Consider the following 26,181-nt stretch of genomic DNA (forward strand, 5'->3'; position numbering starts at 1 on the left):
AACCGTGCTGTTTTCTACCTTGTTTAGAAATTTTCAGGCATTTAATACTCTTATACTTGGAAATATTCCTCTGTTTCAAGTTGAAGCAATCCTGTCTGCCCCAGAGATCATCCTTAATCCTAATTTCAATGAAATCTACAAACTGACTAGTCAGTGCTACAAAGGCTGTATAGAGGCTTCAAAGGTACAATATTCATTTTAGTTGTAGAATGTAACATGTAGAAGATAAATAGCTCAATTCTTTACAACTAGTACATATATGGCAGAATATGCCAATTAAAAATCTCGAAATAGCCACATTTTTTTTTTTTTTTGTCAATCTTTCTTTTATTAAGGCATGAAGAATGGGGTACAGAAGAAAAATTGGGGGAAACATTCAAGAGATTCACAGCATAGGGTTGTTACATCAATCAGAGAGTAGATAATGTTTCCAGGATTGCGATGCCTCATTTTTTAAAAAATTTTTGTTGTTAATCTTTAGCTTGAAAATACAGGCTATGGACCATAAGATCCGATTGGTAAGTCGCAGAATCATTACAACCAGACATCTGGAGAAACACGGTTAGACAGTATTTGCTCAATTTAGGATTAACAGAACAAGCTTAACTTAAGTGGTACAAATTAAAGTAAAGATGTCAGGGTGATGATCCTCGCTTTAGTGTGTGTGTAACAGGTTATCTCTCGCTTTAGTGTATGTGTGACTGGTTATCTTTCGCTTTAGTGTGTGTGTGACTGGGTATATCTCGCTTTAGTGTGTGTGTGATAGGTCATTCCTCGCTTTAGTGTGTGTGTGACAGGTTATAAATTACATACATCTAGTTTGGAACTCCGAGAACTAGCTAGATAAGGAGGTATAAGTAATTAACACAGTAGGTTAACATGCTAAGTAACTATGACAAGCTGATATTCCACTGGGTCATGCAGTCAGCATCCTATCCTCCTCGCTAGCATAAAAAAGTGGCCTAAACAGTGAGTTGTAAAGCATAACATAAAAATATAAAGGAGACATCAAATGAGAAAAAAAAAAAGAACCAGAAAAAACTATAACATTTGCGGATAAGAACCGTATGGGGCATCAGTTATGTCTAAAGTCCCGGTCAGCCTACCCCAGCAAGAGGTATACCACAGTCCCACTCTGTTGCTTTTGCGAGTCCTGGTCTTGGTCGCGGCATGCGTTCAGGGGGTACACCGTGTTGTGGTTGTGGGACGTTGTTGCGCTGACCCGGTGTTGCTGCCGTGTTGGGCCCTGTGCCTCGCCATCCCCGCTCCCGATTTGATGGCAAGGTGGTTCCCATCCGGTGAGCCTTCGGCTTGCCCGAGTGCCTCATGTTCGTCTGACGCCCCAGCGAAGCTGTGCTTGCTTGGTTGTGTCTCTCAGTCAGGGTCTGTGTGCAGTGGCCGCTGGAGACAGGCCGGTATATTAAGTTTTGGCGGGTTCGCCATTCCGTCCGGGTGTTTCCTCTGGGTCCCAGATTCCTGCCCCTCCGGCTCCGGGCCTTAATGAGAGCCCTCGCCTTGTGTCCATGGAGCCTCCCAATCTCGGTGGTTGGCTCGGGGGCCCGCGGGTTCTCCCTTTCCCGGGTGTCCCCACGGGTGTATGGACGGCTTGGAGCGAACTCCTGGTGGGTTCCCAGCCCAGAAAGGAGTCGGGCAGTCAGGACTGCAGTTTCGAACGCCCTCTTGGTGGGTGCTGCTGGTTTAATTCTCGGCTTGGTTTCGCAGGCTTTCCTCCGCTCTGGTGTTAGTAGGCCCAAGCTGCTCAGCTTCAGTTGCGGCTTGGCGGCCATGTTGGTAGCGCTGTGCTGGTTGCTCATGTGTCGCTCGCTTGTCTGTAACAAGGTAAGCGGTTGCAGTCTGGCCTCCAGCTTGCGCCAGAAATCATCGAAGATTGCATCCAACCTCTGTAGGGTCCCATGCTGTGGGTCTGTAGGCTTAGGGGGACGCGTGGCATCCGCCATGCTTGTTGCCGCTTCATGTTGTGTGCTTTTCAGTGCAGTCCCCCACCGCACCCTCTCTGGTCTCAGTTTGCCTCCCTGATGTGGACCGCGATCACCCCCGACGGTCCAGGGGGGGGAGTAACGGGGCTCCTGGTTGTTAAACATCGGAATCATGTGGCGCCGGACCGGGAGATCGGCCGCCTCTCCCGCTCTACGAGCGCCAGGCCTCATGTCAGAAGTCAGTCGGCCAGCCGGCCTCAGATTAGTTGCAGACCTCGGTGTCCTGTTAGTGCCCTTTTGTGGGTCAGGTAAGTCTAGTTGGGTTGCCAGGTTCGAGTTATTTAGGGCCAGAAACTACAGAATTTGCTCTATTGTCTGAGGAGCTCTGCAGTAGCACGTCTGCCTTCCATGCTGGTCAGGCCCCGCCCCGCATTTTTTATTTTATATATAAAATCTTAAAAGAATACTGCTTCAAGCATATTTTGGTTGATATACCTCCAAAGAAAACAAGCATGTATTTTGTTTTGCATGTTTTCTTTCAGGGCATATGAAATGCTGGCTTTCAAAAGCTACAGATTCAATTATCTGCAACTACGATAATTTCTCTTCTAAATTTCTCTTCCCTTTCTCTTCTAAAACAGACTTTCTTATCTGTGCCAGACGAACCCTAATCAGAGACTTTTCATTGAGAAGCTTGCGTGTGCACATCTGTAATATCACAGAGGTCTCAATGAGCTGTATTATAGGTCTTGGTTTTATCAAACGTTTTTTAAAGCAATGTAACTAAACGAGGGCTCTCTTGACATCCAAAGTCTGGATATTCTGTAGCGACTGTAATAGTACAAGAACCCTACTTCTGCATTGTTGAATTTAAATCCATCCAACTCTGAACAGCAGTTATTGGCTGCATCATGAAATTGGAATTTGTTTTTAGTAAAAACAATACACATATTGGTTACATTTTATAGTCAATAATACGGTAGATTTATAACATAATGTGCTCTTAGGTTACTGTAAGATTATTTTGAACAGTTTTTCTATCTAGAAGATATTATCACAGATGCATGGATTTGCCGCTCTCAAAACATACCTCTTTTTTTCCACAGCAAAAATATTGTAACGTATACATACAAAGTTCAGAAGAACACCTTAACAGAACATTAGGAATGCATATGTGTTCCCAATGTTGGAGTAATCTAGGTGCTACTTGGGGCCTCCTTAAATAATAAAATAAAGCGTTCTTACTCACCTTCTACCCCTTGGTATCCCTGAAGCACATAATTTCATTTGATGCTTTTTTTAAGGTCAAAATAGCCGTAGTCAATCATGATTCCATTTCGGCTACTTTGGCCTGAAAAGTTGAATTTTTACTTTAATGAATAATCCTGATAGTGTTCACCATCATTGCAATGTAAAAAAATGGCTCTTTTATAGTTGTAAAACCATCAGACAGTTGACAGTGTCAAATCAGTAAATATCTTTACAACAGGAATGAGAGAGTTTCACATTATGCTCAGCATTTGAGGGTTTTTGTGACATTTCCCCGTTTTATTAAGCCCTTGTCATTTTGTATGTTGTTCTTTCTTTGTAACACTATTAGAGTTTTATACGTTGGATGCATGGAACTTGCCTTATCTGCCCACCACAAAAAGTAGAGGAAAACGAACCTTTTATCTACAATTTCTACAGTGAGATTTCTCAGAATCCTCTTATTGGTGACCAAATTCGAATCATCAACCACAGCATGCACCGTCTGCTCACATCTCTTACTAAGTACTTGAACCGGTGGAAAAGGTATCGTCCTCTGTGGAAGATGGATAAAGCCATTGTTCTGGAAAAGTTTGTTCTTAAGAAGCCATCTTGTGTCACATATGATGAAAAATTGCAGTTCTACACCAGGCTAGCTCAAGAGGTGACACTGCAACCTCTAATTAAAGATGAGCGTTGTGTTAGGCTATACCTGGGTCCATTAGCCTTCACTGTGCAGGAGAATGCAAGAGCCTGGGTGAACTCCCTTGGGAACCTTCTCAATGAATCAGCCAGATTAGAACTCTATAATCTCAAGGATGAACTGCAGGTAACGGTATTTCTTTTTTTTTTTTTTTTTTTGCTAGAGACTATTTTAAACACTGATATTACAAGATATTATTGATTACTTGTGTTCCATAGTGACCTTTCAACTTTTTCATTTTTAGATTTACTTGCAGGAAAACCCCAAGGAAACCAGATATCACTGCAAATTCCATACAAAACATTACACATTTTAAACATTTGGGGATTCTTAATAAAGATAAATTATTTATTAAAATGACCTGTTAATAGATTTTAGGTGGCCTCCACTTGTAGGGAGTAAAAAGGGTAGTTTACTTTAAGTATGCAGTGTGGAGATTTCCTTCAGAAACATATATTTGGCAACAATCTATGGTTCAGCTGTAGAGTCCCACAATTATCTTTCTGTCCTGAGTTTGCTATCTGGTGTCTCACATCTTGGAGACAAGAGACCAAGTGCATGGAAAGGACAGGTCGAGCCCATCATTAGACACTCTTGAGCTACACTAACTACCCATTGATAGAGCACTTTAGCAATGCTGACATGCCCTTTTTCGGATTCAGCTCATCATCTTTTCTGGCGAGTATGCCCATTAGAGTTTGCAAGTGGATTGGGATAACTACTTTACTAGCATGTACCTTAAAAGTAGGCCAACTCTAACCCTCATTCCATACGTCTTTTGTGTCGACATTTGTCAGTGGGAGAATGTGTATTCAGCTGCCATAGCTTAGTTTGTCTCTTGTAATAGATTCCAACCCTCATTGTAAAAATCTATTTTTTAAAATGCATATTAACCTTAACCTTTAAAACTGTTCTTGTGCAGATGCTATCTGGTAATCTGAAGAAAACTCCAGATACTCTAGAAGATCTAAAGTTTGTCCTTGCCACCATTGCAGAAATTAAAGACATGTCTCTCATGGTCGAATTGCGGTATTGTGATATCCGGGAGAGATACCGTACTTTGACGATGTATAACATTGAGGTAAGAACTGCAGTGTGTATTGCCTGTGAATTTAAATGAATAGTTTCCCTAATTTAATCAAAATAAATATATTAGTCATGTTTTAGTTAACCACTGTTTTGAAGAAAAAAGAGAATCTTGGCATGCTAGCACTAAATGTTCTGTAGAAAGGATGAGACTCAAATCTTGACTCAGTATGAGGGAGTGATGACTTACTCATACATCATATAAAGACGATTTAGATTAATGTTATAAGAATAGTTAACCACTCCATCTAAATGTAGTGTGGGGAAGAAGAAGCAACAACTGCAGGCAGTAGGGTAATTAAACCATTTCTAAGGACAACTAATGGTAATTTAAAGGAGCAGAAGCAATTAATATGTAAAGCTAGGATAGAGATTGACTGTTACTATAAAAGTAGGATAGCCATGAAGTGGTAGACTGGCAGAGCGCCATCATCTGTTGCATCACCACAAAACAATTCCAAACTGGCACTGGAAGCAACATCGGCAACATTAGCATGAATTTCATGAAATGGACACATAACCCCACATACACAACCTAAGATCTTGTAGAAATTCTTCCCAGTAGAGTGGTGGCTGTTAGCTCAAAAGGGGTGTGGTGGGGGGAGGGCAACTTCATATTAATGCCCGTAATTTTGAAATTGATGTCCACTAAGCTCAAATAGGTTTGGTGATTAGGTGTCCTTATACTTTTGGCCCTATAGTGTAACATATGAATGTTTCATTATTATTATTATTGTTATTATTATTTTTTTTTTTTTGTATAAGCTAGTTACTTTGATTATAAATTTGTGTAAATTGTCTCAAACATGCATTAAGTAACCTCTAATTCCGGATGCCCTTTAGTTTGAAGAAGAGGAGAAAGTTTTGTCAGAAAGTATTACACAGATTTGGGAAGACCTTGTAGAAGAGTCAAAACGTGTTGACCATTCCCTTGGAAGAGTGAAAAAGACATTTACCCAGGTAATTCGAATTCATGTGCTTCTGACGTCTACAGTGATTTTTTATATGCATTTCCCCATGAGACAACACATGTATAATTAGGGTATAACACAGTTCCTTATTTAAACCTTTTTAACCTAAAACTAACATCATCCTTTAATTTTTTGAGGATCCTTCACAAAGTTCTCTCCAACGTAAACAATCCAGCACAATAATAATTTATGTAGGACTGATATAGGACTTATATAGGACTGATATAAAGGAGTGTAAAATACACTCCTTAACATGTGGCTCTTTTTTCACAATTAGTTCTTGTTCATCTGTTTTCTGTTCTTCCCATTTTACACCGAGAGGCACCAATTTGATTTAAAGACAATTGTAGTGAAATATATGATTTGTTTTCTTCTCTGTAACAGACCACAAAAGATCAGATTGAAGACTACAAGAAAAAACTCCTAAAATTTGCAACCCAATTCCGTACAGAAGGGCCTGGAGCTGTCAGTGATGATCTTGATAAAGGTACAATAAAATAATATTTTAGATATCGCATGTAGATTGGAACATTTACTTTAATTCTTGAAGCCTGCCTTAAGTCTTAGGATGTAAACTGCCCCCTCATGGCACCTAAACAATATTTATTGATCATTGACTCTTCACCCATGTACAGTCTCTGCATAACAATTTTGCCTCTTTATAAATAATTTTGCCTTTTTTAAAATCTCTGGTAACACCACACCTTGAATATGCTCTGCAATTTCGGGCACCTGTTCTAAAGAAGGATATCATGGCACTAGAAAAAGTGCAGAGACGAGCTACAAAATTGATCAAAGGAATGGAGCATTTTAGTTATGAAGAAAAGTTACAAAATTTAAATCTTTTTAGTTTGGAAAAACGGCGGCTCAGAGAGGATATGATAAGATTCTACAAATATATTCGGGGCCAGTACAAACCATTATCTGGAAATCTATTCATAAACAGGGCTATACATAGGACACAAGGCCACGCATTTAGGCCGGAAGAAAGGAGATTTAGTCTAAGGCAAAGACCTTTTTTTTTTTTACAGGAAGATCTATAAGGATGTGGAAATCTCTGCCTGAAGACGTGGTTTTATCAGAGTCCATACAGATATTTAAACAGAAATTGGATAAATACTTGCAAAAACAAAATATACAGAGATCTAATTTCTAATTAGTGGGGTAATAGCTGCTTGATCCAAGGAGACATCTGACTGCCATTTTGGAGTCAAGAAGGGATTTTTTCCTAGTTTTGTTGCAAAATTGGAAGTGCTTATTATGGATGCAAGTCTTTTTTCAGCAATGTAATTATGTAACTATGTAAAATACAGTGCAATAACCATATACAACAACCGGATGTGATACCCATAATACAGCACGTCTGTCTCATGACACCACAGCACCCAGGTGAGCCCATAAAACATGCTGCATGAGAATACAACAGGACTTGACAAATCCCAGGCGCCAAGTCGGCTGAGATTGGTCAGCCCGTTACCTCCTCCTCCTGTCTCAATCCCCATGCAGCTCTCTGTGCACTGGGAGGAAGTGAAGAACTGTAATTACTTCCTCTCGGTGTAGAGGCAACGCATGGGAATGGCAAGCTAACCTGGCAGAACACCAGGTAAAGACAACTCTGCTCTCCGCCTCCATGCCGCAGAGCCGACCTTGACCCCATGCCCACCTACAACCCCCATGCCGCAGAGCCGACCCTGCTCCTTGCTCCCCGCTCGCCTACCGCCCCCATGATGCAGAGCTGGTCGGCTGCCCTTTACCCTGCGTGGATTCAGCGCCGGGAGGAAGTTATTACAGTTTCCTTTCACTACCTGCCGGTGCACACAGAGCTGCTCGGGGCTGGAGAGACACGAGGAGGCGGAAGGAGGGGGTCTGGAACAGCGGCTACTCCCATTAGCCGCAGGCAGCCACCTAACCAGATGTCACCTGCTGCTGCCCAGTCCCACTCTAACCCAGGGCACCCATCCTCCTGAGCACAAAAGGTAGGAGGGTGGCTAAAAATATGTATTTTTCTTTTTTAGTTTCTGTGTATCTGTCATGTATGTATGTCTGTATGTATGTGTATTTGTCTGTGTGTATGTATGAATGTTCGTGTTTGTGTGTGTATATATTTGAGTGTATCAATAATAAATAATACTGTGTGTGTGTCTGTCTCTGGTAAGTGTGTGTGTGTCTGTCTCTGGCAAGTGTATGTGTCTGCCTGTATCTGCGTCTGTCTCTGTCAGTTTGTGTCTGTCTGTCTGTTTCTGAGAGTGTGTGTCCGTCTGTCTCTGTCAGTGTCTGTGTCTGTGTGTGTGTCTGTCTCTGTCAGTGTGTGTGTGTCTTTTTAAGTGTGTGTGCCAGCCCCCTCCAATCGCATTGGAAATTGTGTTTTTACTCAACTTTTTTCCAGCACCATGCGGGTTTCGCTGTAGCTGGCCCACCTCCGTAGCTGAGATTATCAATTACCAATCAGCATCTCATCCTAGAGATGCATTAAATCAATTAAAAGCATGTCTATGGGGAACGTTCAGCGTCTCCATGCAGAGCATGGAGACGCTGAATGTAGGTGCAGCACATTGTGGACTAAGATAGGAGACACTTTAGTGGCCATCTGAGTGACAGCCACTGGAGGTGTTGCTAAGCAGCAATGTAAAAACTGCCTTATCTCCAAAAAGGCAGCTTTTACATTGAAAAGTCTACAGGGACAGACTATATACACCAGAGCCATTACATTTAGCTGTAGTGGTTCTGTGGTGGAATCTCGGTAAAAATAAATTTAGTAGGCCGAGATTACCACGTGGCATGTGTACGTGCATATGCTGACGTATCGATCAGTTGGTTGCACGAGGCAAGATACGATCAGTAGTGTACGGAGCATGTGCAAGAATACAGGATATAGTATTCCCCTCCTCCATTGTGCTGGACAAGCCATGCGGTCAAACAGGAAGTTAATTCTTATTTGTGTTGATTGGTTAAGAGAATGTGCGGGTGGAGCTTAATATGGGAGGAGTTATATGCCTATATAAGGAGCCTGCACTATTGTCCGGGGCTCAGAACTTGTGGTATTTTGGTGACGCTAGTCCCTCTGAGTCCCGATCGGTGATCCAATAAAGAATCTCTTCCTTCCTGAAGAAACCTGTGTCCATCTCTCTGTGCTTGGCTTCCGTCAGTTTCTCCGGTATCAGTTCTGGTGACTATAGTGTTCCTTTAAGAATTGTATTTCTGTAGTTGTGGGAAAAAAACTGGCTCCTAGATTGAAAGCATATTTGTCAAACCCTGTAATACAATACTAAAACACATAGTACTCATATGAAACTCCACAACACAGCACTCTCTTGACCCTCATGTCACGTCATGCACTCACATAACACATGGCATCAATATTATTTAGTGGCATCCACAATGAACTCTGCCTAACATTATATCCAAAATGTATATAACTCATAAACACTCTAAAACACACAAATAGGAACACTTTGATTTGTGTAATATGCCTTTGTTACATGGAAGTTTTTCCTAATAATGCAGAGTGCAACGTGCATCCAATAGCATTGATTATATTAAAACTAAGTTAAAAAAAACAAAACACTTTTTCTCTTCAAGAAACATCCAAATATATAAAGAATAAAAAACAAACGAGAAAAGATACATTGTAAATATATGAACTCAGGACTTAGTCTGATAGATTTTTCAGATGTTCTCAGCTATAAAGTGTAATTACGGTTTACCGCAACAATTAAATATAAACTATTTGTCTTTGTCACACTTTTAAAAAGACAGCTATGAGATGCAGTCCAATTATTTTGCTTGTGTTAAAATATATACACAAGTGTACATATGCACATGCTGTTTGTGTGAGCATGGTGTCACAGTGTTACATATCATCCTCTTGTGTGTGTGTATGTGTATATATATATATATATACACACATATATATATATATATATAATGGAACAAATGTAATCAGAATAGTGCAGTGTACCCACACTGTACCATTTGGGTACCAGGATCCAGTCTCCAGGTGCATTAAACTATTTGTATGGCTTAATATTGTAATCATGCATACATTTAGGAAACAATAGGAAGTAGTGCTAATGAAAGAAAGAAATATCTTAGTCTTAGTGTGAATAGTGAACTTATATAGTGTAAGCCAGGGTGGCCATAAAAGAAAATCCCCATCTGTTGCAGAACTATAACTCCCATGATGTTTTGCAAGCCTTAAGCCTGACAAAGCCTCATGGTAGCTTTAGTTTAGCAACAGCAAAATATCTAATTGTTGACCGCCCATTGTGTACATCATTAATTATTACATAGCCCTGCAGATGCTACTATAAAAACCAGCTTCTGTGTCATTCTCTGCACTCGAAGCCACACTAATATCTGCTACTTTTTGGCATATATTCAATATAAATAATACCAATTAAGCTGAGCTTTTTTTTTAGTTTTTATGTTCTCACATCACAATGGAGTAAATAAAATGTCAAGTATGGTATCGCATAGGCAATAACAGCATATAAGACAGAAAATGCATATATGTATAGGAAATTTGGGATGTGAGACGACTTTGTAAGAGATGAAGACATGAATAATAGTTGTGCTAAGCAAGACACCAAAAAGGTCCCCCAGTGTGAACATTCAATCCATCCTTTATCGTTGTTACAGGATCACAGGTACTTGCTTTGTATGAAAAAGAACTCGCAATTTATGAAAAGAACCGCCAAGAACTGGCAAATGCTGAAAAACTGTTTGACCTTCCCATCACAATGTATCCAGAACTCATAGCAGTCCAGAAAGAAATGATGGGTTTGTCCCAAATATATGCAATCTACAATACGCAAAAGGTTTGTCTACTTACGTTTGTAAATGAAATAAAATGGTAGTGTATGAATTATGACATTTTTATTGTTTTAATTATTTTAACCTTAAATTTAAAATTTCACTTTGAATTCTCCTTTTAATGTATAACCATGCATGTCCTGCAAGGAAGGAAATGCTTTATTTGGTTCTGAGACCTTGATCTGGAATATACTGGTGTAATGAAGTAAAACATTATTACTTCCTAGTGATAAAAGTGTAAAACACTCTATAAATACTTTCAAATATGCAGTGGATTAGGATGCAAAAATAACTTTTAGGGTAAATGTTAGTGATATTTAACTTTCGATGTGTTGGTGTTTTTTGTTTTGTTTTTAGCTTGCCAAAGACGAATGGTCACAAACACTGTGGGCAAATCTGAATGTGCAATTTCTGCTGGATGGTATTGATGGCTTTCTCAAGACATACAGGAAGCTGCCAAAAGATGTACGAAGCCTGCCAGTGGCTTTTCATCTAGAATCCAAAATGAAGGAGTTTAAAGACTCAATTCCTTTACTGCTTGATCTCAAGAATGAATCTCTTCGAGACAGGTTTGAGTCATCTGCGGAAACACTCTCAGTATGCTGCACATGGGTGCCTTCATATATATAATGCAACTTTAGTAATTATTTTATCTGCTTGCAGGCACTGGAAGGAACTTATGAGAAAAACTGGGACAAGTTTTGAGATGAACCCTGACACCTTTACGTTACAGAACATGTTTGCTATGGAGCTACACAAATACAAAGATGTTATCAGTGATATTGTAGCAGCAGCTGTAAAGGAGTTGAGCATTGAGAAGGTATTGTTTTATTCATAGAGCAATGGCAGACTATGTACTCAGTAATTAATTTATAATCTGATATTGATGGAGAGAAATATCTAGCACTACAACATCTCTATTAATGCTATCCTTCATGCCTTTGTGATATTATGTCCTCAAATATAGTGCCATCTACTTGCCAGCACAAGTTACATTTTGTCTGTCTGGCTTTGCTTACAGTATTGGGGTACCTGTGAAGCACTTTTAGGGGTTCTAGTACAGACAATGTGTATAAGAGATCATACTGTAATGGTGTATGTTTGTGCACACATTGCTATTAGAATTATTATACTATAAAGTCTCCATGTTCTCTGAAATCTATTTACCTGTAATTTATTATCTATTATATTTAATAATAATAATACAATTATTTTCATGCAACCAAGCTTATCATGAAGATCTAACTGTAATTACTTCCTAAAGGATCGGGTATTTTTTTCAGCGTGGAGATGGCCACTTGCATTCTAACCTTCTAGTGACATTTTCTGTTAAACATTTTTTTTGTTTTTAAGACAACCCACACAAATGTCAACTTTCATTTTACATTTCATATGACTTATGTAGCTATTGCATACAGTACAGCAAGAGCAATTTTGTGTATGATTTTCTTCTCTTAAACAATTGGAATAGGTAGATTTTGAGAACGTTGCTTTTTCTGTAAATGTTCATCAAAGGCAGAACTATTTGGGATTATAAAATATTAGCAATATTGTACACAGGTTCTGACAAATGAGATTTGGAGCACAACTACATTTTTGTAACGTATTGTTGGTAATGAAACCAATATAAATAAAATGAATAAAAAAACCTGCTTACGAGAAGGGGGCAATGCCATTTAAAGTCCCTCTGCCCCATGCAAATGAAAAGACTTGGGTCTGACTTTGAACTTTGTTTCTCAAGTAAGGCTCATCTCTGGAGCAGAAGATTTACTGTAGTAAAAAATGCAATACAGCTATTAATAATCTAATGTTAAATTGGTTTTATTTGTACTTCAGTTTAACACTGTTGCTCTCTTCTTTTTTAACAGGGTGTAAAAGAAATTGTAGACACTTGGGAAAATATGAAATTCATTGTACTAAAATATATTAAGGGCACTCAAGAGCGTGGCTATATATTGGGCGCTGTCGATGATATCCTTCAAATTCTTGATGATAATGCAATGAACTTGCAGAGTATATCTGGAAGTCGATTTGTTGGCCCATTTCTCAACACTGTACAACTATGGGAAAAAACCCTCTCTTTAATTGGAGAAATTATTGCGGTAAGTGCATTAATAAAACTTTATGGAACACTCCAAAAAAATAAATAAAACTTCATTAAAACTTTGTGGTTTTGGTGGTTGGACTGACTTTCTTTAATGTTCCACCTGAATCTGTTTTTTTTTTCCCTGGTGTTAGCCTTACTTATTTCTTTGTTCTGGATCATAGGTGTGGATGGTGGTGCAAAGAAAATGGATGTATCTGGAAAGCATTTTTATTGGAGGAGATATAAGAGGCCAGTTGCCTGAGGAGGCAAAGAAATTTGACAACATTGATAGAGTAATCAAGAGGGTAAGTATTCCTCTCTCTTTAAAATACAGCACATGCTGATAATGTGTTAAAATAATATTCTGTGTTGTCCTGTAAAGACCAATGGTTCCCAATACATTTTTCCTGTGGAACCCTTTGACATAGTGTATCACCATCGTAGAACTCCCACTGGCACATACACACACTCAAATACACACATTGACACACACACAGTGTCATATACACACACTGACATGCACACACACACACATAGGCACATACAAACACACTGATACACACTGGCTCATACACACACACATACTGAAATACATACTTAGATACACACAGTGACACATACACAAACCTTGACACACAGATACACACATACTGTTTGACAGACACACATACACTCTCACTGACAAACATATTCTTTGACAGACACACATACACTCTCATTGACAGACACATATACACTCTCATTGACAGACACATATACACTCTCACTAACAAAAACACATACATTCTCACTGACAAAAATACATACATTCTCACACACTCACTGACAAGCACACATACACTCTCACTGACAAATACACAGACACACAAACACATACAAACTCCCTGACAGACCCACATACAATTAATATTTTAGAATATTACTCCACCCAGCCGCCCCACCTTTGGGAGTGCTCACATGTAGTCTCTATGTCCCATTTGTCCAGTAGGGCTGCTGGGCTGAGCGTGTGGTCCCTGGGGTCCAGTGGGGTGCTGGGCTGAGCGAGCGGTCCCTGGGTTATAATGGGGCTGCTGAGCAGCTGGCGTGTGGGCGAGGGAGCAGTGATCTCGCCCCTCTTAGTGATGCCGTAGCCAGAGTGACGTCATATTCCAGCTCGAGCATTACTGCTGTGTGTGTGAGGGAACTGTGCAGAGAGATCACTGCCATCTGCTCCCTTGCCGCGCGCGGCCATTTTATTTGTAAAAATCTTGGCGGATCCCCAATTGTGTTCTCGCAGAACCCTAGGGTTCCGCGGAACACCAATTGTGAAACGCTGCTATGGACCATTGACATAACAAAATATTAAAGGTGCACTGACATTGATACATACTTTAAAGTCCTAAAATTTCTATGTACACACTGTGCTAATCAAACCCGTAAACAGATATACAGCTGTACAGTTACTGAGCAATAAAATATACTTTCCACCAAACTCGCCCCCCCTAAAATCCTGTTGTTCGGCCAAAGTTTCCATCGGGTTGTGGTCTTAGGGTTTCAAAATGGTGTACTTATGATCATTACTTTATTGTAAAAATGTGTTTTACTTGTTGATACATATGAATTGACAGTCCACACCTGTAATACAAAGTGTCAGATGTGAAACATATATATATATATATATATATTATTTTTGTACAGATAATGTCTGAAACCGTAAAAGATCCCGTTATTAAAAGATGCTGCCAAGCCTCTAATCGCCTATCTGATTTACAAAACCTCAGTGAGGGCCTAGAGAGATGTCAGAAGAGCTTGAATGATTACCTGGACTCAAAGAGAAATGCCTTCCCGAGATTTTTCTTTATATCGGATGATGAGCTGCTTAGTATACTTGGAAGCAGTGATCCAGCCTGTGTCCAGGAGCACATCATCAAGGTATCTCATGTCTAGTCAATATACAACTGAAATCAATCTTCCTCAGATGAATATGAGTGTTCTATAATAGAAGATCTATTGCAAATTTAGCTCATCTAAACATCTTCCTTATTCCAGATGTATGACAACATTGCATCCTTAAAATTCCAAGTGGGGGATAATGGTGAAACTGTGGCAACCGCTATGATCTCAGCTGAAGGGGAAGTGATGCCATTCCGCAAGTCTATACCCGCTGAAGGACGAGTTGAAGAGTGGATGACAGCTGTACTACAAGAGATGAGGAGGACAAACAGACTCATAACCAAGGAGGCTATATTTAGATACTGTGAGGACAAAAGCAGGTTTGTATAACCTTATATTTAATAGTTAAACATATTGATCGATAAACATCAAGCACATTTTCCATGAAATATTTTATGGTTAAAGAGAGATCTTGAGGTAATATTCTTAAAGAGGAGCATAAAGCAGAAATATTATCTTGGTTTCCATGTTGACAACCCACTTTTAGAGCATTGCACTATATTTACTCTTTGTATCTGAATCCTATAACACCTGTATTTATCATGGATGATAAGCTCTTCTTGTGACATATTGATTTATGTATGTATTTATGTCTTTATTTGCTGCTATCTCACACCCTCACTTGTTGGTCATATCTCCCATGTTGGTCTTCCTCTTGTGTTCTTATACCTCACCTCCTTTATATTGTAAGCTCATTTGGGCCGCGTTAACCTCTTGATCCTGTTAATATTTTGAATACTTTGTTTTATTTACTGTTGTATCCCAACTATAAAATTTGAAAGGGATGTGGAATATGTTGGCACTATATAAATACCAGTAATATTTTATCATACAGGGTAGACTGGATGCTAATGTACCAGGGCATGGTGGTATTGGCTGGTAATCAGGTATGGTGGACCTGGGAAGTAGAAGACGTCTTTCAAAAAGTAAAGAAAGGGGAGAAACTAGCCCTGAAGAATTATGCAAAGAAAATGCACCAGCAGATTGATGAGCTTGTTACCAGAATAACCCAACCTTTAGAGAGGAACGACAGGAAGAAATATAATACTGTCCTTATCATTGACGTGCATGCCAGAGACATTGTGGACATATTTGTAAGAGACAGGTGAGCTAATGTTCTTTTTGTGTAGATGGTCACTGTGATCCTCAAGGATGTTACTGATGGTGGGAATACTTTCTTTACCAGTATTATGGATGCCCGGGAGTTTGAATGGGAAAGCCAGCTGCGATTTTACTGGGACAGAGAGCCTGATGACCTAAATGTTCGACAGTGTACTGGAACATTTGCTTATGGCTATGAGTACATGGGCCTAAATGGAAGACTGGTCATTACCCCACTGACCGATCGCATATACCTAACACTGACTCAGGTAATACATGTTCATTCTGTTTATATAAAGCACAACTATAAACATCTTCCATGAGAAAAGGAGCAAAATGCATTGTATCCTCCAGGTTCATGGGGGAATTTGCTTCTTTCAGTCTATGGTTTTTCAGTGTTCTCTTTTGACTACAGTCTGGTTAGTCATCTATATTATAAACAGCAACTTCCAAGAATAGGAAATAAAATGTTGATAGCAACAGGCAGTGTTTTTTTTATTTCTTTTTTTAATATTCTCGATCCATAGTTAAGTATTTGAGTCTACATAAAAATGTTGTTCCAAAAATTGGATAATTACAAAGGCTCAAGCTGCAGGAATATGAAGACCGGATACTTGTAAATGTTTTTACGTTTAACTGAACTTGTTTGTTTTACAGGCACTGTCCATGTATCTTGGGGGAGCACCGGCTGGGCCAGCAGGAACTGGTAAAACTGAGACAACTAAAGACCTGGCTAAAGCGCTTGGATTGCTCTGTGTCGTTACAAACTGTGGCGAAGGAATGGATTATAAAGTAAGGAATGTTCTCCTGTGCAAGAGTAATATCAATAATAGATTCAGGTTGGGGACTCAATAATATTTTCTGGCTTTGTCCTACATCTGTTTCCCCCGTACGCATGAATACTTCATGTCACTCGACAGCCCCCCATCCTAGGTTCAGCATCTTCACAGTAATGTCCTCTGCAGTTGCATATTGCTAGCATGTTTCTTTTTTTTCCACAGTCATAGACCAATGCAACCATGATGTATCCATGAAGGCGAATCACCTCTCTTTCCCAAAGGGAGAGTTTCATACGGTTTGCCATATAAGTCTTATTCCTGATCACTTTAAGGGTTAATTCTTAAAATGATCTGGACTTTAGATTTCTTTTATTTCATTTTTGAGTTGTATTTTAAATTTTGTATTTATTGTGTATTAATATTGTTTTTGTATTTTATTGTACCCTAATGTAACAATGCAATGATTTGTGGACCCAGGACATACTTGAAAACGAGAGATATCTCAATGTATCTTTCCTGGTAAAATATTTTATAAATAAATATTTCTCCTGTTATGTTATAGTAAAGCAGGATGGTAGAAACCTTAAAGCCATTTTGATCTGTGTTGTCAGTCTTTACATTGTATTGAATATCAATTTACTTTCTGATTTCTATTGCTGTCTCATCCTGTGATACACTCATACACAATCCGTATTCTGAGAGCTCATTGAACAGAAAGAAGGATTTTGTTCCCAGAGAAGGACAGTGAGAAACAGAACAGTTTTGATAATTCATGAAGGAACTGAATCACAGAATGGCATTTTCTGATGCATGAACGCCATGTATTTTTATATTAGGCTGTAGGTAAAATCTTCTCTGGACTTGCCCAGTGTGGAGCCTGGGGATGTTTTGATGAGTTCAATCGAATAGATGCTTCTGTGCTATCAGTGATCTCCTCCCAGATCCAGACAATTCGGAATGCATTGATTCATCACCTCAAGAAATTTCAGGTCAGTGCTACTTTTGGCTACATCTTCAGATTTTACTGAATTACTTTGCCACCATGTAGGGAGATTGCTCAGAGGGTTCCTGTTCCTGTTGTAGTAACTGTTCAAACCTTAGATTCACAGTTTTGATTACCGTATTTTTCGCTCTATAAGACGCACCTGACCATACGACGCAGCTAGTTTTTAGAGTAGGAAAAAAAAAAGTGTTCCTTACCACCCACTCCACTCCTCTGTCCCATAGTGTTCCTTATTACCCACTCCCCTCCCTTGTCCCATAGTGTTCCTTATAACCCACTCCCCCCCTCCCCTGTCCCATAGTGTTCCTTATTACCCACTCCCCTCCCCTGTCCCATAGTGTTCTTCCCCTCACTCCCCTGTCCCATAGTGTTCCTTATTACCCACTCCCCTCCCCTGTCCCATAGTGTTCCTTATAACCCACTCCCCCCCTCCCCTGTCCCATAGTGTTCCTTACCACCCACTCCCCTCCCCTGTCCCATAGTGTTCCTTATCACCCACTCCCCTCCCCTGTCCCATAGTGTTCCTTATCACCCACTCCCCTCCCCTGTCCCATAGTGTTCCTTATTACCCACTCCCCTCCCCTGTCCCATAGCGTTCCTTATCACCCACTCCCCCCTTACCCACTCCCCTCCCCTGTCCCATAGTGTTCCTTATCACCCACTCCCCTCCCTTGTCCCATAGTGTTCCTTATCACCCCCTCCCCTGTCCCATAGTGTTCCTTATTACCCACTCCCCTCCCCTGTCCCATAGCGTTCCTTATCACCCACTCCCCCCTTACCCACTCCCCTCCCCTGTCCCATAGTGTTCCTTATCACCCACTCCCCTCCCCTGTCCCATAGTGGTCTCCCCCCCCCCCCCCCCGTCCCATAGTGTTCTTCCCCCCCCCTCCCCTGTCCCATAGTGTTCCTTATCACCCACTCCCCTCCCTTGTCCCATAGTGTTCCTTACCACCCACTCCACTCCTCTGTCCCATAGTGTTCCTTATTACCCACTCCCCTCCCTTGTCCCATAGTGTTCCTTATAACCCACTCCCCCCCCCCTGTCCCATAGTGTTCCTTATTACCCACTCCCCTCCCCTGTCCCATAGTGGTCTCCCCCCCCCCCTGTCCCATAGTGTTCTCCCCCCCCCCTCCCCTGTCCCATAGTGTTCCTTATCACCCACTCCCCCCCTCCCCTGTCCCATAGTGTTCCTTATTACCCACTCCCCTCCCCTGTCCCATAGTGTTCTTCCCCCCCCTCCCCTGTCCCATAGTGTTCTTCCCCCCCCTCCCCTGTCCCATAGTGTTCTTCCCCCCCTCCCCTGTCCCATAGTGTTCCTTATCACCCACTCCCCCCCTCCCCTGTCCCATAGTGTTCCTTATTACCCACTCCCCTCCCCTGTCCCATAGCGTTCCTTATCACCCACTCCCCCCTTACCCACTCCCCTCCCCTGTCCCATAGTGTTCCTTATCACCCACTCCCCTCCCCTGTCCCATAGTGGTCTCTCCCCCCCCCCCTGTCCCATAGTGTTCTCCCCCCCCCCTCCCCTGTCCCATAGTGTTCCTTATCACCCACTCCCCTCCCTTGTCCCATAGTGTTCCTTACCACCCACTCCACTCCTCTGTCCCATAGTGTTCCTTATTACCCACTCCCCTCCCTTGTCCCATAGTGTTCCTTATAACCCACCCCCCCCTCCCCTGTCCCATAGTGTTCCTTATTACCCACTCCCCTCCCTTGTCCCATAGTGTTCCTTATAACCCACTCCCCCCCCCCCTGTCCCATAGTGTTCCTTATTACCCACTCCCCTCCCCTGTCCCATAGTGGTCTCCCCCCCCTGTCCCATAGTGTTCTCCCCCCCCCCCTCCCCTGTCCCATAGTGTTCCTTATCACCCACTCCCCCCCTCCCCTGTCCCATAGTGTTCCTTATCACCCACTCCCCCTTACCCACTCCCCTCCCCTGTCCCATAGTGTTCCTTATCACCCACTTCCCTCCCCTGTCCCATAGTGTTCCTCACCAACCACTCCCCTCCCCTGTCCCATAGTGTTCTTTATTACCCACTCCCCTCCCCTGTCCCATAGTGTTCCTTATCACCCACTTCCCTCCCCTGTCCCATAGTGCTCCTTATAAGCCACTCCCCTCCCCTGTCCCATAGTGGTCTCCCCCCCCCTGTCCCATAGTGTCCCCCCCCGTCCCATAGTGTTCCTTATCACCCACTCCCCTCCCTTGTCCCATAGTGTCCCTTATCACCCACTCCCCTCCCCTGTCCCATAGTGTTCCTTATTACCCACTCCCCTCCCTTGTCCCATAGTGTTCCTTATTACACACTCCCCTCCCCTGTCCCATAGTGTTCCTTATCACCCACTCCCCTCCCCCCTGTCCCATAGTGTTCCTTACCACCCACTCCCCTCCCCTGTCCCATAGTGTTCTTTATCACCCACTCCCCTCCCCTGTCCCATAGTGTTCCTTATCACCCACTTCCCTCCCCTGTCCCATAGTGTTCCTTATCACCCACTCCCCTCCCCTGTCCCATAGTGTTCTTTATCACCCACTCCCATCCCCCTGTCCCATTGTGTTCCTTATCACCCACTCCCCTTCCCTGTCCCATAGTGTTCCTTATGACCCACTCCCCTCCCCCTGTCCCATAGTGTTCCTTATGACCCACTCCCCTCCCCTGTCCCATAGTGTTCTTTATCACCCACTCCCCTTCCCTGTCCCATAGTGTTCCTTATCACCCACTCCCCTCCCCTGTCCCATAGTGTTCTTTATCACCCACTCCCCTCCCTTGTCCCATAGTGTTCCTTATCACCCACTCCCCTCCCCCTGTCCCATAGTGTTCCTTACCACCCACTCCCCTCCCCTGTCCCATAGTGTTCCTTACCACCCACTCCCCTCCCCTGTCCCATAGTGTTCCTTATCACCCACTCCCCTCCCCTGTCCCATAGTGTTCCTTATCACCCACTCCCCTCCCCTGTCCCATAGTGTTCCTTATCACCCACTCCCCTCCCCTGTCCCATAGTGTTCCTTATCACCCACTCCCCTCCCTTGTCCCATAGTGTTCCTTATCACCCACTCCCCTCCCCCCTGTCCCATAGTGTTCCTTATCACCCACTCCCCTCCCCTTTCCCATAGTGTTCCTCACCACCCACTCCCCTCCCCTGTCCCATAGTGTTCCTCACCACCCACTCCCCTCCCCTGTCCCATAGTGTTCCTCACCACCCACTCCCCTCCCCTGTCCCATAGTGTTCCTTATCACCCACTCCCCTCCCCTGTCCCATAGTGTTCCTCACCACCCACTCCCCTCCCCTGTCCCATAGTGTTCTTCACCCCCCACCCTGTCCCATAGTGTTCCTCACCACCCACTCCCCTCCCCTGTCCATAGTGTTCTTCACCCCCCACCCTGTCCCATAGTGTTCCTTATCACCAACTCCCCTCTCCCCTGTCCCACAGTGTTCTTTCACCCACTCCCCCTCTCTTCTGTCCCATAGTGTTCTTCCATCCACAACCCGTCCCATAGTGTTTCCTTATTACCCCTCCACCTGTCCCTTAGTGCCCCTCTCTCTCCTACCTTTATGTTGCGGAGCCGAGCGGAGCAGTGCGCACCATGGTACAGGAGATTCAGTTTTCTGTTCCCGGACGGACTGAAAGTGCTCACTTCCTTTCAGTCCAGCCGAGTACAGGAAACTGAATCTCCTGTACTGCGGTGCGCACTCCTCCGCTCAGCCATGCTACATAAAGGTAGACCTTACAGAGCACTACCCGAGCGCCGCGGGACATCAGCGCTGGAATCAAGTCACCCTTTCACCTAACTAATTAGATGACAAGACATTCTATTCAGTAGTCTAAATAAATTAATGAGTCCAATTAAATTAAAATTGCTTTCCTTAAAATGTCCAGTATGATATCCACATATGTCACATAATATTCTGCAGTAACACTCAAATTGTAAGCAATCCTGAATATTATTTAACCACTTTGCTAATAAGTCACTTGTATGATCATTTTAACTGCAATGTTTAAGGTAATTGCACCATGTTTTTCAATAATCATAATCTGACTATATGAATTGATATATTCGTCATTTATACATGACAACAAGTGAATGTTTGTGTCTTGATTTACTGATTTCAGTTTGAAGGACAGGAAATAGCTTTGGATTCTCGAATGGGTATCTTCATTACCATGAATCCTGGCTATGCTGGCCGTACAGAGTTGCCGGAATCTGTCAAGTCTCTTTTCAGGCCTGTTGTGGTAATTGTACCAGACCTCCAGCAAATTTGTGAAATCATGCTGTTTTCAGAAGGATTTCTACAAGCCAAAGTAAGTTGTTTTAAAAAAATAAATAAAAAAGGTTGTTCAAATTACAAGGTCAGAGGTCAAGCATTGAATTTGCTTCCCAAACTTATAATGTTCATAAATAAATGTAACAACTGAATACCAAACACATGTGCTATTATAGGAAAGTTACATTTTTATTTATTTTTTTTAAAGGAAGGAATGATTTTATTCTTCTTCATTGAGTGTAAGGCCAAATAGCCTATGGTGCTAGCAATTCTGTCCGTATAATTTGTACATACAGCAACATAGCTCATGTTATTAGGTACATCTACTGTATTGTTGTCGTTACCAGACATTTTTGAACGTTTGCAATATCCATTGATGTCTTCCTATGGAACAGCCTGCCTACCGCCATCAGACTCTCCCCTAGTCTTCAATCATTTAAGAAGTGCCTTAAAACCCATCTCTTTAGGAAAGCTTATGGCCTCCCAGAGTAACCTCTACCTCACATACCTGTCTCTTGCTCTCTCCTGAAGGGCAGCACTCTACTCTCTCCTCCAGCTCTGCTTCACTCCCACCTATTTTGATTGCTATTTCCTGTCCTTTAGTGTTTTATACCCCACCTCCTATAGAATGTAAGCTTGTTTGAGCAGGGTCCTCTTCAACCTATCGTTCCTCCATGTTTTTTTTGTAATTGTCCTATTTATAGTTAAATCCCCCCTCTCATAATATTGTAAAGCGCTACGGAATCTGTTGGCGCTATATAAATGGCAATCATAATAATAATAATAATAATGTCTCTCTGTTTCAGAACCTAGCTAAAAAGATGACTGTGTTATATAAACTTGCACGGGAACAGCTTTCTAAGCAGCATCATTATGACTTTGGCTTGCGTGCCCTCAAATCTGTGCTGGTGATGGCTGGAGAACTGAAAAGAGGGTCACCTGAGCTGAATGAGGTAAAATTATATGGACCAGTTACAACATTGGACATCTAGAATTGTAAATTGTACATTAACTTACTTGAATTTATTGCATATTGTAAAAATGTTTAGAATGCTGAAAAATCGAGTTTTATACCTACTAATGTATGTGTATGCTACTTCCAGTTACAGAATCCTGTGCAGTTTCCGATCTTTACTAGCAAAGTGTTTTAAAGTATCTAACTCAACGCATTCTGGGTTATTCACGTAACACTGGATTTTGTCTGGATGGACAAAATCTGGTGAAAATGTCTCAATTATGACCGGAAGGGCAATTCTCATATTTACTTAAGTGTAATTCCTGTTGGAATTCAGCCAGCCCGACTGAATTGCAACAATCAGAATGGATTCGGTGTCTGGTTGACAATCAGTGCTTACCTAACTACCCCTCTCATCCTAAAGACCTAATTTGCACAAATCTGATGGGGAAAAAAAAAAAACAACAAAAACTAATCCGCAATACAAATTGATCCCAGTGAGCGCTTTGAGCTCTCTGAACAGAATGAGCTTCAAGGCAGGAAAAGCCTTTCTAAAGGCTTTCCAACACATTGATATTTCAGTAGAGTGCTGACACATTATTGAATAACCATGTCTGGTGTTCATGCTGCACTATTAGAGCGTTTTTATAATAATAATAATATGTAAGGGCAGTGAATATGTTCAATTATAAGAGATAACTAACTCTGATAACTGAATCGCAGTTCTTCATTTGACAACTATAGGAAATTGCTATTCAGTTACCAGAGATATCTTATTAAATACAATCTATCCTATAATGCAATGATCCTATTTTTCGAGTACCTATCAAATTGTTTAGTTGTAATTCATGAAGAAAATTTGCATTTTCAGGATGTTGTTTTGATGAGGGCCCTGCGAGACATGAATCTCCCTAAATTTGTATTTGAAGATGTTCCCCTGTTTCTTGGTTTAATTTCTGACCTGTTTCCGGGACTGGATTGCCCACGTGTTCGCTACCCAAGTCTTAACGATGCTGTAGAAGAAGCCCTTCTTGAGGGCAAATATATCTTGTTACCAACACAGGTAATGCTGCATTTCACCTACCCTGTTCTTAAAGCTATATGTGTATAAGTGTCTACGTATTATTGTGTTTCATTACATTGTTGCTGGTACATGAAAGAAGTATGCGGAAGACCAAACTATTCAAGCTTGGTTTTCTAATGCAATATTCGTAAAAAAACATTTTTAGAATTCTTTATTTTTGGTGAGTCGTTGCGTCACATTTTACATACCAGAATAACAATACGCAATACATGCATCGTTAACATGGGTATATACGCAGTGGTCGTGATCTGCTCTACACTAGTTGGTTACCCTGCCTCTGTAAGAGGGTACTTGCGTTCTGACAACATCAAAATTACGTTATCCTATAAACTTAACACTGTTAATCAACATCTACCAGAGCTTGTGTTTTCAGGCATAGCCTCTGTTGGATCATGGTTATATCATTATGCCTGTTGTTGTGTACGTGGTTCTATGGTGCTCTCTCCGGTATAAGTGAAAGAGGAGAAATAGGGAGAAAAAATAAGAGGAGGGAGCAAGGGGGAAAAGGGGGGCGGGAGGGTGTAAGGTGGGAGGACAATATCCCTCTCATGGTCGGGTCGGAGTGAGGTGGTTATTCCATTCCGATATGGATCGACTTCCGTGGTCAGATGCCAGCCCCCCTGAAGACCAGACGGCCTGGCTATATAATAAGTGCATTATTATATAGCTATCAGTAGGAAGTAATATTTTGCTCATGTATTCTGTTTGAAAAAACTATATGAATAATCATTTAGATTTATACCTATTTCTTCTAAAGACTAGACGTTGCACTGCTCATCATCATGTGGCAAGCCAGTGGATACCCACTAAACCTTTACTAATTATTTCTATTTTTATTCCTCCAGCCACTACTACGCCATCCTTAGCTAGGTATAAGCATTAAGACTGCTCAGTCATTTTGCATTTGTAAAGTCATTGTGTGTCACTGTTTGGGCATATGAATTGATCTGTAGTAAATGTGTTATTGATTGTTGATGTTTGATCTAATCTAAAGGTGGATAAGGTAGTTCAGATGTATGAGACCATGCTAACACGTCACACAACCATGGTGGTTGGACCCACCGGAGGAGGAAAATCTGTCGTAATCAACACATTGTGCTTCGCACAGACAAAGTAAGTGCTACCTGTCATTATCCTATTATTTGATATAATGAATCACTCCCGACGAACTTACCATAAAAGCAAAACACATGTTCATTTGTCTATTTTCCTCACACTTTATCTTGAAGTATGCGTTGTCAAGGTGGTAGTCAGACCGTAAAACTGCTGATTAATCGACATCCTGTTTCACCACCAAGTTCCTTTATCTCTCTCTTTACTTATTTGTCAGAAAACCTTAAAAGGTGCATCCGATCACACTCGCCCTAGTGGTGGCTTTATATTATATGACTTGTTTGTGAATATTTATTTTCATTCTCTCAAATAGCCCCGGCTGTAATCTTAGGGGCAATTCAAACTGTAACTGCTGCCATGTTAATATTCCTAACAGCTATTCTGTAGGATTATGCCTGTCTGATTATAGGTAGAGAGAGAATGTTAGTAACTTATATTGCGCCATAAATTATAGAAATTAGTTCTATTTTGCTGAATTCAGAAGCATAGCTGGTATACAAAATAAAATATTTTTCAGAAATGTAATAAAAGTTCAGTTTTAGCAGTTTTTTTTTTTGAATAAGCCACGTTGTTCTTGATCTATTTTCAATATAAACAGATATGTCTCAATAAAACACCCACAGTATAATTATAGACAGAGTATGTTAGAAAAATGTTAGCACATGAATCAATCAAATCATCTCAGCTAGTTAAGGTTTTAATTCAAAGCCTGGTTTCGTTGAGATATGCACACCTGCAAATTGTTCCTCGGAGTAGGTCACACATAGGTTCTCCAATCAGGTTGGCTCGATACCGCTGAAACAATATCTCAGCCACACTTCGAGAGTAGAGATGCTGACCACAAAGAAGAAATCCTGAAAGAGGGATTTAAATGATCTTTTGGTGTCAAAAGCTGAAAAAAAAATGTTTTATCTTCTGCTTTCTTCTCCACTGGATGGCACTGTTATTTAATAAGAGGAAGCATTGCATTTTCTACTATTTATTAGAAAATCGAATGCGGAGTAAATACATAATGTATGTACGGTATATTTTTTTCAATACTAAAGCATTGTTTTCACATATCATTGCATTATTATCTAGAAGTGGCATTTAGTGGGGAAAGCTTCTGAT

General features: G+C 41.4%; 1 protein-coding gene across 1 annotated transcript in view; it reads left to right on the top strand.

The window, feature by feature from the left end:
• DNAH10 (dynein axonemal heavy chain 10) overlaps positions 1–26,181 on the top strand; it is a 112,050-nt gene that overhangs the window by 30,806 nt on the left and 55,063 nt on the right. Inside the window, exons 19-38 of the mRNA XM_063454314.1 lie at positions 28–184; positions 3,538–4,014; positions 4,811–4,969; positions 5,818–5,934; positions 6,330–6,432; positions 10,584–10,762; positions 11,115–11,326; positions 11,421–11,577; positions 12,626–12,859; positions 13,026–13,148; positions 14,521–14,754; positions 14,872–15,095; positions 15,611–15,880; positions 15,962–16,145; positions 16,534–16,668; positions 17,492–17,644; positions 21,768–21,956; positions 22,726–22,872; positions 23,746–23,937; positions 24,953–25,071. Of these exons, the coding sequence (XP_063310384.1) occupies positions 28–184; positions 3,538–4,014; positions 4,811–4,969; positions 5,818–5,934; positions 6,330–6,432; positions 10,584–10,762; positions 11,115–11,326; positions 11,421–11,577; positions 12,626–12,859; positions 13,026–13,148; positions 14,521–14,754; positions 14,872–15,095; positions 15,611–15,880; positions 15,962–16,145; positions 16,534–16,668; positions 17,492–17,644; positions 21,768–21,956; positions 22,726–22,872; positions 23,746–23,937; positions 24,953–25,071 (3,765 nt within the window). The remainder of the gene's footprint in view (positions 1–27; positions 185–3,537; positions 4,015–4,810; positions 4,970–5,817; positions 5,935–6,329; positions 6,433–10,583; positions 10,763–11,114; positions 11,327–11,420; positions 11,578–12,625; positions 12,860–13,025; positions 13,149–14,520; positions 14,755–14,871; positions 15,096–15,610; positions 15,881–15,961; positions 16,146–16,533; positions 16,669–17,491; positions 17,645–21,767; positions 21,957–22,725; positions 22,873–23,745; positions 23,938–24,952; positions 25,072–26,181) is intronic.

Source organism: Pelobates fuscus, chromosome 5 (genome assembly GCF_036172605.1).
Source record: "Pelobates fuscus isolate aPelFus1 chromosome 5, aPelFus1.pri, whole genome shotgun sequence".
In the NCBI taxonomy this organism is placed as follows: domain Eukaryota; kingdom Metazoa; phylum Chordata; class Amphibia; order Anura; family Pelobatidae; genus Pelobates; species Pelobates fuscus.